Consider the following 16,928-nt stretch of genomic DNA (forward strand, 5'->3'; position numbering starts at 1 on the left):
ACACTATTTTATGACAATTGCTTAAGTGACATTAAAGATTTTGAACACCAGGAGCATCATTTGGGTAATCGCTAATATTGTTAAAAGCTGCCCTTACCTGCATGTTAGATACTTTCATACATCTCCACAACGGTCAGAATCTCTACGGCTACGTATGGACGGCGGCGATCAGGTGGCAGGGGTACGTTCGTAATTTTCTGATCGTCTTTATTTATTTATTTATTTCTTTCTTTTCAACATCTCTAGCCAGAAGTCATGGTGAGTCACCTCAAGTACAACCAGATAGCTCCGCCCATACGGCCACATCTCTCTGCGTCGCTCTCTCTCTCTCTTCCATGGTCCACCGCTTGATCTCAGTATCATTTCCTTCCTAAAACTCTTGCTGGCTTTTACCTCCAAATCATTGCCTTCCCAAATCAATCAATCAAGTTTTCTCGCTCTGCAGAACCTAATTTCCCTGTTGCAGTTCCTTCGCTGGTTCAATCTTTTTCTCTCTATCTCTCTCTCCATGGGGTGATGGGGAAATCAGGAGAAGGCCCCAACCTGACCAGGTCTCTGTCGTCCTCGTCCTCAATCTCTTCGGACTTCGAATTCACCATCTCACTCTCTCCTGCCTCCAGGAAGACGTCCTCCACCCTCTACTGCCCTGCCGATGAGCTCTTCTTCAAGGGCCAACTTCTTCCCCTCCACCTCCCTCCTCGCCTCCGAATCATCCAAACCCTCACCACTCCTACCAGCACCGGTCGTCCTAACTCACCACCACCGCCACCAGATCGCCATGCATCACCACCGATCTCTTTCTCCACCACCACCGCCGCCGCGGCAGCCTCCCGTCCGCGACCGGCTACCACCGTGTTCCCTCCTCGCGTACCACCTTCCATCCACCTGACCAGCACGGCCAACAACGACTCCAGCGGCTGGAGCTCCGATGCCACGAGCTCCCGAGACTCCAACAGCAGCTCCTGCGACTCCTCCCGCCGCACCAGCTCCGCGACAACCGATGACGAAGATGCCCACCTGACCTCCCTCAAGAAACTCCGCCACTTTGCCCGTCTCCCCACCAAAAAGCCGGTCGCGCCGCCAACACCGAGGCCACCGCCACCGCCACCGCCACTAAGCAACAAACCACCGAGCAAGATGAAGATCTCCTCAATCTTCCTCACCAAGGGCAAGAAGATGAGCAGATCCGCGAAGAACGTATTCCAGAAGTACATCAACAAGGTGAAGCCCCTCTACGAGAAGATCTCTCACATGAAAGCAGGGGAAGAGCGGCTCGTGAAGGCGAGGGACAGTTGCAGCAGCACCGGCAGCTCCAGCTTCCACGCCACCCATCACTCCCACTCCTTCTCCGGCAACTTGAGCGGGTTTCCCAAGAGAAGGGCATCGGCGCGTCCAATCCGTGGCTACATAGGGAGCTGCCCTCCGTCGGTGATGTCGTCGCCGAGTCACAGTGGGGTGCTGACCTTCTCCGGTGAGTTCTTGCCATCGATGGACAGCAGCAGCATGGAGGAGCTGCAGAGCGCTATCCAGGGAGCCATCGCCTATTGTAAGAACTCCAATGCTGTACATGACAAGTGATGACTTAAACTGACATAGTACTGGTTTCACCGGCCGATGGTGACGGCCGTCTGTCTCTCTCACTCTTTCTCTCTCTCTTTCCCGTTTACAGAGAGCTTTTTCTCTGTTCTTGTTTGCCAAGTTTGGTGAATGGTAGGATTTTCAGTTTTGGCTGTCTTGTTCATTATCATCTGAATGTTATAGCCGCGGTAGTTATTCACTTTTTCTCAGGTGATTACCTTCTGAATGTTATAGCTGTGTTAGTTACTCCCTTTTTTCAGATCTCTCTCTTTCCCCCTGTCTCCTCCATGGATAAAGGCCACTGTATCAGTGGGAAAAAATGCAGATGATCATGAAATTTTGCCTCTGTTCTCTCTCTCTCTCTCTCTCTCTTCACCATGCCGCATGTGCTTTCCTTGTTTTATGTGCCTACCATGGAAAACGAAGGTGAGCAAATTTCATATATAAATATAATATGAAGGTGAGCAAATTTCATATATAAATATAATATATATACATATGTATACAATGAAAGATTAATCCTCCTACTTCTTATGTTTGAAAAGCGATGGTCAGATGTTGTTTGGTGTCTTTCAATGACGGAAAGTAGCCATTTTCGTCTCTCTTTCTTTCTCTAAAGTAACAAATTTGGAGAAAGCCAAAATGGTGATCATTAAAGAAGTGTTTTGAAGAGATTGTTATTTGGAACTCCCCATCAAGAGATGAAGGGAAGGAGATGTTTATAATTTTGATACGACGGTTCAAATCTTCGAGGTCTTGAGAGGGCGACAGCGATGTTTCCTCTGTACACTTCCCCAGAGACGTCTCTATAGGGAACTGTGATATTTGACCTTGTTTACTTACTGCATTCCTTGGAAAGCGACAATAGTGATATAAATGCGCCTGCTCTTTTGTTGGTTTCATATATGACACCACGAAGTCCCGTGTCTTGCCTTGCAAGGTCCATTTTGCTATGATTGGTAGGGAGGGCAAACGCCACCTATCTGCCCTCCCACTATTTCCCTCTTTGACGGTCCAACTGCTACTGTCATCGTTCATGTGAAAAAGTTCAGAGTAAAAAAGCTAAACCACTTTGCCTTGGTCTGCGGAAACCAGGCTTTAAATTATAAGTTTAAAATATATAAGTCTGTGCACCGTGTACATGTGTGTGAGAGAGAAAGACTGATCATGTGCCAGTGCCACAGTCCTCAATAATTTCATGTTCGATATGATTTATTTAGATTCTTTTTTGGTTAAATATGGTAAATCATGATCCAATCTTGACTCTGGACTTTTAACGTTTCATTTCATGATTACTTGGTTTTTACAAAATCAGGTTTTATGAAAACTTGATTTTTTTTTTCATGACAAGGTAAAAACCAGGTTTTTCATTGTCATGTGTTTTGTGAAAACCCAGCATTTTCTTGTCACCCAAACACCTTCGAAAAGTAGTTTTGAGAGGTCAAACCTGATTTTGCCTTCAAAACCAAGTTATAAAGTGGCATCCAAACGCCTCCTTCAACTTAAAAAATGTGAAAACAAATTGGCAGTAAATAACTGAAAAAGCTAAAAGTGCATATGGTTGGAGTACACCAACTTTTGCAGATATTGCCATCGGCTTAATCTTGATTACACCTACGGTGGGTTTAAACGATGTTGAAATGATTTGAATGCCATGAACTTAGGCTTTTTTTCATTTATTAGGAACTCTCCAATCTTTGCATTTGTTCATCTCTTCAAATTTTGCAGCCATATATTAATTTAATGTTTCTTGTTCTATTATCCTCTAATCCGTGGTCAAACAGATGCTCTCTCTCTCTCTCTCCTGGCTGCATGGCAAAAGAGATACCCATTTAACTACAAACATGGAATGGTTTCTGGCATTTTTAGCAATAAGCGAAACTATGGTTGTGTTTTTGATCACTGTAAAGAATTCCCCAAGTTTCTATGACTCTACATTGTTAAATCTGCCAATTAGTAGATTGGAAATAAAAACTCGGAACAACAGTGATGCCCACATATACATAGATACATGCATGTATTCATACGCACTTCTCATCAAAGCATGAACTATTCACGTCACTCGTGTTTGGACCTACAACTTTGAGTGAGACGTGAGCGAATAGTTCTTTGGTAGTTTCCGAGACAAAGGGGAAAAGTATTACATCATATGAAAAGATGCATGTGCAAGTAATTGAACTAACACTCATCGGTTTGTCACCAAATAATGTTTTAGTCATCCTTTAGCTAGTGGATTTGGATAGGCTTAAGTGTGTCATAGTGAATTGGAGCATTTCTAGAGCAATTAAAAAGTCATCATCCATGCAGGCTCGGCGGCGTACATTTAGTTATTTTTTTTAATGTTTACTTAAAGGGAATCCGTCTTTGGTATAAAACCTCTAAGACCATACCCTTATACTTCCAAAGTTCTGATTTATGTTTAAACACCAGAAACATTTTCCTTGGAATGACCTAAACCTAAACCTATTGCTCAAGGCATGAAACCATGTTTATTGACTTTATTTGATCAATAATCGAACCAAGGCGGCAGATTGGAATCATCATCTATGTTAAGTATCAAAGGAAATTAATTAATTTCCACAAAATTTGGGTTTAGGCCACTATCTCTGGAATTACTGGTGCGTCTCTTAAGCTTTAGCAGAATGGCTGGTTCTGGAGGTCACGGAATGATCATGAGTTACAGTTTTGAGTCTTCCTGTGATTGAGTCCCCTGATCGGAAATGGAAAATTCTTAGTGAGGACAGGAAGTAAAATGGAATAAATGGAGTGTTGATGCACAGTTGATGTGACAATTTCAAAAGCAATCATGGGATCCACAACTGAGCTGGATTTTGGATTCTTGTTATTTACCCTTTCCCTCTATTACCAGGCCTGTTTTCGTATCCTGCACCATGAGGAGAAGAGTTCTGGCTTCGGCTCTCGGCTCTCGGCTGGGTGGTAGAATGAAATACTCATGCTCACCCAAAATTAACGCATTGACCTCATTTAGTCGCAATGTTATCTATCCAACTGAACTTTAAAAGAATTATAAAAGCATTTAGTTAGCACCTTGATAACATAACAACCATGATTTCAGCATTTTTCCTAGAGGCAAGTAAGAGACAGCCATCAAGTTTACTTGAGTACAGGACCTCATTTATTATTGTATGGACTATTTTTTTTTTCTTTCAACACATGCACCTAGTTATGGACCTTGTTAAATGCATCACATGGAGAGTGACCTGAGGTCATTGAACAAGTTGTCTCTAAGAACCACGTCTTAATCCCGGAATTGTACCAACAAAGATCTTGGTTTCTGTTTGAAACCAAACATGTGCTGAGGACAGAGCTTTCTCCCCTATATAATTAGCGACAAGTAATCAAGTGGATCCACTTGATGCGGAATCCATAGTTGGCTAAGAATCTGCTCGGATTGCTGCGAAATGCTGTAAGACTTGAGGCCAGCCTGGTCTGTGGTTTTCCCAAGATTCTTTACTGATTTTTGCACCTCCACAGTCTAGTTGGCTTGACAGTCTCTGTGGAGAAATAAACAATGTTGAGAAAGCAAATGAATCACATGTCTCACTTCCCCAAGTGAAAATTCTCTACAACTGTCACTGCACATGAAGTGAAACCCTTGGATCCAGTAGATTATTCTTAATAATGCAGCTTTCAACCCATTTTTAATGTGCCCGGGACTGGCTGGTCCATTGGAAAGACTCCCCTAATTCCATTTCAAACTATTTTTTTTCAGTCTCATCAGACCTAGCTAATAGCTTTCACCTTCATCTTTTGCTTTGAAGAAAAGGAAGGTGTCTAGAGATCATATTTTAATGTGCTGGGAGTTCTAGTTTGGCTCAGGGAACCTGCCTTAGCTTCTAAGGGACTCGAACCAGTGGCGTGTGGCGGAGTCAAGATTTTTGGGCTGAGGGACACTCGAGTCACCAGTTCGGGTCAGGTCAGGTGCAGGCACCCCATGTAATTTTTGAGTTATCACATTGTTTTTAGCGGGTTGGTGTAGGCGGTGGCCCACGCCAGCCCCCATGTACTCCACCACTGACCCGCACCCGGTCAATTCAACTGTTAAACAGGTTGATTTGCCTGTCTAATTAGGCAGCCCATGTCAGCTTCCATGTAGCTACGCTATTGACCCGGACCCGATCAAATCAACTGTTAATCAGGTTGAATTAGCTGTCTAATTAGATCGATGGTGATTCAACTTTCGTTTAGCCAGGAACGGTAGGCTGCTGGATTAAGGTTGGTCGACTCGTCTCCAAAGGTTGGACTAGCTAGGGGGTGAGCCCCTAGGACTCTTTCTCAAGTAGGGACGTCGATCGATCCAATTTGGATCGGATATCTGATCAAACTGTTTCGAAAAAATTGGATATGAAAAAAAAAATAGTATCAAATCAAGCAATTTGATTGTTTTTTCAAAAGAACCGATCGGATTCAGATTAAGGTATGCATAAAAGTACATATGATTTGAATACGATCCGTTGACATCCCTACTCTCCAACAAGTTACTGTCATAGTCAAGTCTAAGCTCATGCGTAGGCAGCCTCTTCAGCAGCAAAGGGCGGTGTCAGGATTTTTTTTTTTCTTAAAAGGAAGGGTGCTGGGGCTCTATACTTTTCACAATTTTAAGGGGTCAAATTGTAATTTTCAAAAGTTTAGAGGAGCCAAGATAAATTATTTCAAAAATACTTTTTAACTTTTTTTCTTTTTCAAATCCAAAATCCCAGGTGGGGCCTTGGCCCCTGCCATGCACCCCCATGCCTGTCAGCGCCAATTCTCTTCAAACGGCAGCCAAAGTGTAGCTTGACCGCACCATTCTATATATCGAGCAGCTATTAAATCCATAAATTTGCGCCCCAGCTACCAGTCAGCCCACATGGAGCCGCAAGTTATTCAATCTTCTAAAAACCTGCGTAATCAATATTGGTCTGCTTGCAACAGATATAGTTGGTGCCATCCCAACTACCCTGTAGTTAATAGCCAAGATAATCTCTCTCCCTCTCTCTCTCTCTCTCTCTCTCTACACATATTCTGCGATTTGTGAAATCATGTAAAGTCCTTTTATATAAAAAATGGTTGTATTAAATCTTACTGATCGAGCTGTCACATAGAAAAGTGAGATTTAGGCCCCAAACTTCATTAATTAACAAGATATGTGAGATGCATGTGCACAGGCCAAGAACCTCCAATGTGGACTGAACAAGCACTTGAATCATGCTTTCTGTTTTTCTTGGGTAGTGGAAGAGGGGCTTGATTTGGGGATTGGATTTGAAATCTTTGGATTTAAGATCTAAAATCTCAGGACAAAATTTTAGGATCTCGTATCTAGGTGAATGCAGACAAACTCATAAGTGGCATTCTGGCTTTTAACCTTTCCTTATTTGAGGATAAAGTGTCAGGATATTGGCCCTGGACTTATTCAACGAAATATATAAATCAATTAAAAGAAAAGTAAGAATACCATGAACTTGCAGCTTTACAACACAAAGTTGTATTAAAAAAAAAAATCCAGTCAGATTTTTCCCCAATTGAAAAGATTTCTAGGTCACTGCAGTAAATAGGTGGGTGGCAGGTGTGGGAAATTGCTCACGTGAACAAAAAAAAGTTTTTATTATGAAATTCTTCTCATTTTAATATTAATGTCTTTTAAAAAATTACATATCTAGTGCTCTATGATAAACCTTAATTCCCATTGAAATTTCTTCACGCAATTTCATCGGACTTGGAGTCCGTCTAGTGTTCTGTATTTGAATTTTCACGTAGATATTTAATTCGTTTGTAAAGTAATAAAAGTGTCCCTATTAAATATATCATTTCTTAATTAATGAGTTGAGTTCTTTGCGGTTTGATCCAGCACTCACCGTGTGGTGAAATCTGGTAAGAATGTAATACAATTGGGTATGTGGCGGAAAAATTATTTTTAAAATGTTTTATTGGAAACTGCATGAGGCATAGTTCCAATATTCACTTGAAATTCTTTCGGGCGGGATGATGGAGAGCCTCCTTTCCCCAAATTGATTCTGTTGGCACTCAAAATCTTTTTTCTTTTTTCTTTTTTCCTTCCTACCAAGTCATGGGTAGTGCAATTGGTCGGATTGGGTGGATGTTGTAACCATGTTATTAATTCCATTCTTGAACAGTATTATCCTAATGCACGCACGGCAATAGGTGTGCCATTAAATGGTCAAGTCTTGTCGTTCCATTTTCTCATATATATATATATATATATATATTAGAGTCACTTAACCATCCAATCAAGACCATCCAATCCATCGTGATGAACGGCTAAAAAAAACAAATAAAAAAAGGTGATGGTATTTTCGTCCTCTAATATTAGTTTCCACAATTTTTTTAATGTTTTTCTTTCAACCTCAATCTGCAACTGGATGATTCTGAAAAATTATAGTCGCCATTCACTCACTTTTATATATATATATATATATATTGTGACGGTGATTGCACAAATCACTCGCTTTACAATTATACCTTTGCTGGTGAGAAATAACACTCACAATCGCCTATTCCTTCATAGAAAGAAGCCAACGGAATATGGGGAAACAATCTGGCTGGCAATTAGTGAGCGCGGCACTTATTTGACTAAAAGCCTTGTGGAAATGGTAAACGATCGAAGTGAACTGTGGCTTATAAAATACTTAATTGAAGTGGTATTGGGCGATTTGTTGGCATATTGCTGCAGGGATCCCTTCCATGGACGGCTTCTTCGATCTATCTACCACCACTTCTGCCAGCTCCTTGACCTTCCCCAACCCTCCACTTCTTCCGGATCTTGCCTCATCCTCTGCCATTCGCATGCCATCCTCATGGAGTCCTAACGGAGGCTCCACTTCCATCGCTCACCTCCCCGTGAACTCTCAATGTGACTGTTCTATTCATTTCATGACAAGGTGATGCTGAAGAAGAAACATCAAGGTGGCAGGATTCAAACCTATGGCCCTAGTCTTGATTGGCATATGCGTGAGCCAGTTGTATCAATGTCCAAACTAAGAGTTTTCCTCTGCATACTCCTCCTTTATTCTTGTTTAGGTTGAGGTTGTAGAAGCCTTCTTTTATGTGTTTGTTTCACAAGAAGGTTTCATGCAGTTACGTCCACAAAACAAGATGCAGGGCGAAACTCAAACTTAACTCTATGATGGGCTCTCACTCTCTCCTATTGATATGTGCAGAAAAAGAACTCCACCTCACATCTTGTTGTTTGGGAAAGCAGGATGGAAAACTCACCGTTCTCTCGGGATCTTGAGTACTGGATCGGCATTAATAATGGCAATAGTGTACCCATCAACTTAGGTAATGTGCCCTTTCACTTAAGACCTAGTGATGATGAAGAACCTGGCAAGGGATGTAGTTGGGATGTCTCATTCTGGTTGGTTGCACTTCAATAAAACCGAACCCCCACTTACCTTACCATGGATATGGTCGTATTGGCACATACTGCCGCATTGAGGCTTAAGTTTTATAGTAAAATAGGGCACTCAGCCAAAAGACATATTCTGCTTGTTCCTGACTCAACGTTCAAGCACAGTAAAGATGACAAACATTGTCGATGTCTTGGCTTCTCTGATCGGATTTATGAAGACCGAAAATGTTATCGGAGTATCGGGACGTCAAAGTGTCTGAAGTCACTAGACGCTGTTGACAGGGAACACCAAATATTGGTTCTAGACAATATCTCACATTTTATATTTTTTTTAGAAGAATCCGGTGCCACTTTCTATTTTCTATAAAAATATAATTAAGCACAGATTTATTAGCTGCATATCATGGGGATTAGCCTAAACACCCTCTGCTCGTAGTAGTTTGGACCTACTCATCCGCCTATCATGCAGTGTTTGAGTGCATGCTTGGGTGTCGTTTAGTTGCATGTATACTTGGTGGATGTTCCATAAATCTAACTTAAAAAAATTAAGGTAGATTTGTAACAGAGTTGTTTTAGTGTTCCATAAATATGTCTTAATCTTTGGAGTAAATTTATGGAACACTCAGATAGTGTTTTTGCTGCCAAATAACCTTTTAGGGCTAGACCACTAAGCTGCACTATAACAGATATAATAAACATTAATCTTAGGTACTTTTTGGCATTAGGAACAAGGAACAAGTGCATGAATCTGCTCCAAAACTGAGGTAGATTCATGGACCACTTGAATAGCTGTTTCACAAATCTACCTTATTTTTGAGATAAATTCATAAAACATTCATATGTTGTCCATAATACAAAACAATCCCTTAATTACAATAATTAAACTTTAAGCGACAAAAATTTTGAGACAACAAACAAAATATTCTACTAAAGGTTCTTATTGAAAATTGGACCTGTAGGAAATAAACTATGATGAATCCGTCATACAGATATGATGTAAAAGGCCAAGAGAAGGAATCAAAATTTCAGGTAGAGATACTTCATCCACAACTAGCCTAATCATTCACAAAGCAACATTGGGATTGCATAAAAATCACTGATACTAGTGGAAGATCTAAATGCAATCACGAGCACAACTCCACCAAGTTAAAAATTGATGCAAACATGGTACACTATCATAAAGTTAAAATTTGTTCAAGAAAATAGAAATAAGTATTGGATCTATTGTGGTACCAAATAGAGTCCACTCCACAGGGAAGATGTTAAGTTATCACTTTACATGCATCTGGAATGCTCTGGAACCAAGAGTTACTTTATATTGGCATTTGCAAGGGAAAGGTTATGTAGCATCATTCAAAAATTTATCTTAGATGTACATTAGAGTTCTTGAGGAATCAAAGATAGATGGCAAAGTCTAAAGTGCAAGACAATCAGGAATACACGAGGACAGCTCACAAGATCCATGATAGATAGATGGGAAATCAACATTTGACGTAAAAACAAAGAAAGCAATTATGAGAAAACAGCCAAACAGGGAGGATCTAATGTGCACATGAAAAAGGGGAAAACAACAAACAGAAGCAAATAACTGCAAACTTCAACCACTTAATGATACAAAACATAAAAAAATTAACTTGACAAAATGATAACAATGATCTTTTAGTAATGATACAAATGAAGATAAATAATTTAGCTTAATTTTTAATCTTTAAAGCTAAAATAACGTAAAAACAATAATAATAGATATAATAAAAATATGAAAAAACGTGAAAAATTCATTTTGCAGTTTACTTCCAAAAAGGCAACACAACAAGGTTTTTTTAATTTTATTGTTTTTAACAAATTTATCCTCTCTTTTCCTAAATAACTAGTTTTTTTTCTCAACTATGATTTGATGGCCACACAGACAGATCAAATGCTAACATGGTGGACAAGAATGAAAAATCTTTGGATCAGGATGCTGCAATTCCGCCTTCAGCAAGGCCTCAATCTATTGTCTGCAGCGCATCGAGCAAAGGAGGAGCGGAAAGAATGCGATGGCCAGCAACTAGACCAGGAGAAAAGGAGCGAGGAACATGGTGTTAGCAATGGCAAGGATAGGAGGAAGGAACAAGATCTTGAAGGTCTAGACTGAGAAATAAATCTTTTAAGCGTTTTAGATGTACACGATGTTCATGACCTAAACCTGTCCTTAGGAATGCTTGTCCACCTCTATAGTTTGAAATTAATCCCATTTTCAAATGAAAATGAAGATCCACCATTTTCGTATTTGCCAAGCCAACATTGCTGATCACTTTAGATCGTTCAAGGTCAGCCCTATGTGCTGCTTGAATGAGAAGAAGGTTGAAAAGCTAATAAAAAATGACACGGTATCAGCATCTGTTTCCATAAAGGCCAAAACTTAGAGGACAATCCCTTGAGGAACAGTTCCAAGAGGGGCACAACGCCTTTCAACTCCATTATGACGATCGACTTCTTCTTACGTTTTGAGACTTGACTTCATGGAGCCATTTTGATGATCAGTAAGATATTTTTTTGTGAATAAAGTCGGGGGATCTCCCAGCAGGAGTTTTCCTGATGATCATTAAGATATTTGCATATTGGTGGTTGTGATGAATTGTATACTTAAATGGGTTGAAGTTGTGGCCACCTAAACATACAACTAAAAAGTGCTGCTCAAATTCATCAAGCGAAATATCTTTAGTTGGTTCGAGGTGCCATGACTGATGATTAGTAATGAGGGCAATTTTCAAGAATGTTCACTACAGAGGTAGCCTGTTCACCACAAAATTACGCCAGGCGATCTCCATAGACTACTGGCAAGGAAAGTAAATCACAAATTGAATAATTAAGCTTGGGAGTTGAGAAATGAGCAGTGTCAAAAGAATTATTTCTTTCGTAGCACATCCTAGGAAAGTTGAAACCAAGAAGCGACAACCCATTTAAAATCCACGCATGATACAATAGTGCTTAATTTGCACCAAAGGCCAATTGGTCTGCGAGTCATCAGCCTAAAGCTCGAAGAGGATGAAGAAATGGCCGACGACTAACCGAATGAACATACGTGGAAAACTCAAGCATATATGAAAAAACTCGTGCAGCAAGGGAAGTCAATATATCCAATTTGGATTAGACATCCCACCCTACCATTCCGAAAAAATTGGATATGAAAAAAAATTTAAAATCCGATTAAGAAATCAGATCAGATTCAGATATATATAAATATTCGATTAGATTTGGATTCCGATTCCGTTTGAATTTATTTTTAAACAAATATCATATATTTAATGCTCTTACATTTTGAAAACCGGCCAAATTTGATTTAAAATTTGGATTCGGATTTTGATATAAATGTAAAAGTTGGATTGAGATTGTGAAATCAGATTTCAGTTTCGGATTCAGATATGATTTTTTTTTTGTTCTCATTCAAATTATAATATGTGAATATCCAAAAAAAAAGGATACGGTTAAGAGTATATTCGATTTGAATCTGTTATTGACATCTTCACATACAAGGTAGTCACTGACATACTTCAACGGCATCAATGTCCCTCAATAGTTTGCTTTTCTTGTTGACAAATCGGCCCCGATGTTGTATCATTATTGTTCCCCAAGAGTTAATTGGTTCGTCTATGCTGCTTCATGGGGTTGACCGTCCACTATTGATAGGTTAAGGAAGAGAGGCTATGATGCGGTTAATAGATCATCTCACGTCTTTAAGGAAGCTGGAGAAATAGCTAATCACATTCTGTTTCGCTGTTCCCTTGCAGTCAAGGTGTGGGCATACGTTTATGCCAGATTCAAGGTGAGAAGGATTCCGCATTTGACTTTGCTTCAAAAACTTCAAATCTGGATAATTTGCTCATAAACATAAACGTAAATGGTTTTTTTTTTTTGTTCGAGAGTTTTTGTTAATAGTAGCCGAGCTGCATGCAATTTGCTCACACCAGCACACAATTTTTTAAGATTTTTCTTTCATCATTCTGCCCATTAGCTAGCACACAATTTTTTAAGATTTTACTTTCATCACTCTGCCCGTTAGCTCTTACCTTATCACCATTCTCTCTTTCCCTTGTCGTTTGTGTATGTGTTTTGGTAACTCTGTGTGAAGTTGAACAATTGTATTTTTTGTGTCATTCTTTCCCTTGTGAGGCGGTGGAAAGGGATGTGGTGAATAATGAAAGTGCAGTGTGAGGTCTTCTCACCGTGGACGTAGGTTCCAACGCTGGACCACCTAAATCTCTGTTGCTCTTGTGATTGCATGACTGAGTATCTTTGCGTTCTTGTTGTGCATCCATTGTTCGAGACATTTACGAATGCATCATCAATACTTTGCATTTTCCTATGGGTACCCCTAAGAATCTGAAATTGTTTCAATTAGTGCCCCTTTAGCCTAAAAGTTTTGGTTCTGCCATTGGATCGACAACATCATATGGACCCTCACAAGAGGACAATGAGGGCCATATTTTCGGTTGGCACTTCACAATAGGCTGCAAACATGTTTTGGGTTCCTTAAGTCCCTACAAGAATTTGTTCAAAGGGAAAAGATGAAGATCTGGCGATTTGAGGGGAAGTCTAAACCATTCCTTTTCTTCCTGCCCCTTGTGTTCAGGGATGCTTCCAGACAAGTAGATAGGAAGCAAAATACTCATCACAGCACATCCATTGTTTATAGTCTAGTAGTGCCTACGAGAATCAAATTGACAACTAGGATTTTACCGACCTACTGGTCTAACCAGCTATGGTACTCCTCTCAAGGCTGAAAAGATGAGTTGATTTTGCCAAAATACTAAGAGGTCAGCTCACGATGGAGTTAATATAACCATCGTATAGATTTGTGTTATTTATTTGAGTTCTTCAAATACATGTCTCTTGTCCTCCAACAAGAACCAATACATCCTCAAGGTTACAAATTAACCATTAGGACCATAAATGTGAACTACGTGCTGAATTTCACTAGAAGCACTTTTGCCTATGTCGATGGATGATCTTGGATGCAGGGAAAATACAGGAGGATTTTGGGAATTAATTGAAAAAATTATAGGCAAATCCTGTTTTAAAACCAAATGGCGGCACAATTGCAGCCATGCATTAAGTTGAAAAACTTAAGAATCCACACAAAAAGTTTTCAATTTCCTTTTGATGTGTGCATAAATGCTAATAATAATTTATTAAGATTGGAGACTTGGTTTTTAGTCCAATTATTTTTCATCTTATAAGAACATGATATTTCATCTTATGGCTCAGCTAAGAGCCAAAGTTTCCACCCTTCCCCCATTCTCTAGTGTACTAAACCTGCTTTGGGTGCCTTCAGGTGCCACATTCATTATGCTTTAGCTTGCATATTGGTGTCTTCCAATTACAAGTTGTTGCTATAGAAATTCCAAACAGAATCTGACACCTACCAGCCTTCACACCATTTGTTGCAGTAAACCCCCTTTAGGATGGACATCTCATATTTGGAAAGAAAGACAATACCAAAGCTGGTTATATGCACAAGCCTCTAAACCTTAAACCTGCACATGCACATACCTTAGAAGTGGGCCAAGGAGACTATGTCAGTGCAGCGCAAAGGCTGTCCATGGTGCATAGCACGTAACCACGTCTCAACGAATACAATCCATGTGTGAATAATAGAGAAAAGCACAAAACCATTCTGGTTCCAATATTTGAGATCTTCCTATATGGAAAAAACTAGATCCGGTGTCTACTAAGACTCTCGGTATGTCGGAACTGGAACCATGCTATTTAGGATTTGCATCTCCACACAATAACAATATAACATTAAGACACGATACTTCTGAGTTCATGCAATGTCCCTCGGTCACAGTATTAGTGGATTGTCTCATGTCTGTTCTGCTTTTCACAAAACACAACAAACAAAGGTCGCCAAGAACCTTAGTTGGCAAACCCACGACTCAGACTTGGATCGGCAAATGATCAGGTTAGTGGGTCAGTGCATTAACTCGTCGACTTGGCTGGGTCAAGTGAAGGATTTTTTTAATGTATTTTTACAGCATATAGATGAAGCAAGGTCTTTACTCCCTAAAGGGCTACTTTTTAATGCATTTTTATTGTAACTAGTCAGACTATTTTGGGCGAGTCAGGGGTGATCCTCAATGAGTCGGGCAAAGTCCGGGGCAGGCCATGTTCTAACTCACCCAAACCTTGACTCATGGCCAGATTTCTAGGCAATCTGAGCTGATGACTCATGTGATTTCCAAGTCAGCCCGAAGAGTTTGCCGATCATAAGAACCCACTTGTGTGCATTCCATGCGTAGTCCTACAAAAGTAAAGAACACCCGTTCCGTTCACACGGCAAGTTGAGCCCCTACCACTGCTCCCAGGACCGTGTTTGTTGTTCGTGTTCTGGGGAACACCAGGAATGGGACGTTCCTGTCCCTCGTGTTCCAGTAATGGGAAATAAAAATGCTCTTATAACAATCTAAAATGTATGACAAAAACAGAATGCATGTTTCCTTGATCGAAAAGGTTAAAAAACAGGTCTCCCAGCTGAAGCAAAAGGATGGGTTTGCTAATTAGACATGCATCGGACGCCATTTCTAGCACGTAACTTTGTTATACTATACAGCTTGGTTCGGTGGCCAGACCATCGGATCGTCCAGTGACATCCGTAGCTGTAAGTCCTCCATAACTTCACGAAGCACACGCCCTTTAGCTTGGGCAATAAATGACAACGAATTGAATCGTCGGAGACTGTAGCGATCGGACACCTACTACCGACCCTAAACATCTAAAATTGGAGTCTGGGCTGCAACCTATATGTTTGCACCAGCCTGTACACGGTGCACTTGCATTGCTGGCTCAATGAATGATGACCGTCACTGTTCATGTCAAAACTAGAGTAGTCTAATCGGCCTCGCACCCAACCAAGTCAACCGTAGTTGAAGCACTTTAATCCGCTATAGTAATCTTCGGCTGCCTGTTGGGAGACAAAGTTGTGTGCAAAGTGAAGGCGTTTTTAAGGAGGGAAGGATATTGTGGTAATTTGTTAAAAAAAATCTTTTATAGTGTTTTTCTTATTTTTCATTTTCATTTTTGCATTTACAAAAAGTTTTTTTTAGTATGACCATACTAGTGCATGAAAATTCATGCACCAATATGACACATATAACAAGGTTCGAGCTGCCCAATGTTGGGCTAAATATTTAAAACTTGCTTTTAAAAGTCTTTAGTTATAAGGGTATTAACAACAATTTATGATATAATAAAAGGTTATGGTGCTTTTACCAATGGGTTTATTTGTTCCCTTGTTAATATGTATAGATGTTCATCTACAAGGATGAACATCTAAGCTGTTGTCACAAATATCGTTTGACAGTGAGATTTCTCTCACGTACAACCTGATAAAGTTGTTTTTTGGGAAAATATCAACAATTTTTTGGAAAAAAAATAAAAAATCATAAAAATAAAATGCAAAAGGTGAAAACATAATAATAAAAAATGCAAAAAAAGACAAAAAAAAAAAGAGAAAAGACGCCTCTTTTCATTTTTTTGGGTTTTCTTTTTTTATTTTGGCATCTTTATCGAAAAGACGGTCCTTTGCAGTTTTCTCGACTGACCTAAAAATGTTTTATGCGACAATGCATCCGAGCTTCCTGTATTTGCCGTTGATCGAGGCAACAGGGCCTGGGAAATGAACAAACGGACTGAGTAATGCATGTCCAGGCTCATGAAGCACTCATAATTTCCTACAGTGCAGTTTCTCTTACAAAGATGTTCTATTAATGTAACGACCTGACTTTCATTCCAGTTCAAGCACAATCGTTCGATTATATAAGCACAATTTAAACTTGAAAAATCAAAGATCAACTTCAGCTTGGATAAGCACAAAAAGGGTTCAGTCTTGTTAAAGCTTCATATTTTTAAATTGTTGGAGTGAACATTGAATTTTTTGGGTTTTTGTGGTGTGAGAACTTCTCGTATCATGACATGCATAACGTCTCCTTCATTAGCAATC

At 39.9% G+C, this 16,928-nt stretch overlaps 1 protein-coding gene across 1 annotated transcript; it reads left to right on the plus strand.

Moving 5' to 3' along the window:
• The first annotated feature begins 260 nt into the window (after positions 1-260).
• On the plus strand, positions 261-1,939 carry LOC116266591 (probable membrane-associated kinase regulator 1). Its single transcript, XM_031647855.2, has one exon. It carries the CDS (start codon positions 517-519, stop codon positions 1,576-1,578), a length of 1,062 nt encoding a protein of 353 aa, XP_031503715.1. The 5' UTR covers positions 261-516; the 3' UTR covers positions 1,579-1,939.
• The last annotated feature ends 14,989 nt before the right edge of the window (positions 1,940-16,928 follow it).

The sequence above is a fragment of the Nymphaea colorata genome, chromosome 13 (assembly GCF_008831285.2).
Source record: "Nymphaea colorata isolate Beijing-Zhang1983 chromosome 13, ASM883128v2, whole genome shotgun sequence".
In the NCBI taxonomy this organism is placed as follows: domain Eukaryota; kingdom Viridiplantae; phylum Streptophyta; class Magnoliopsida; order Nymphaeales; family Nymphaeaceae; genus Nymphaea; species Nymphaea colorata.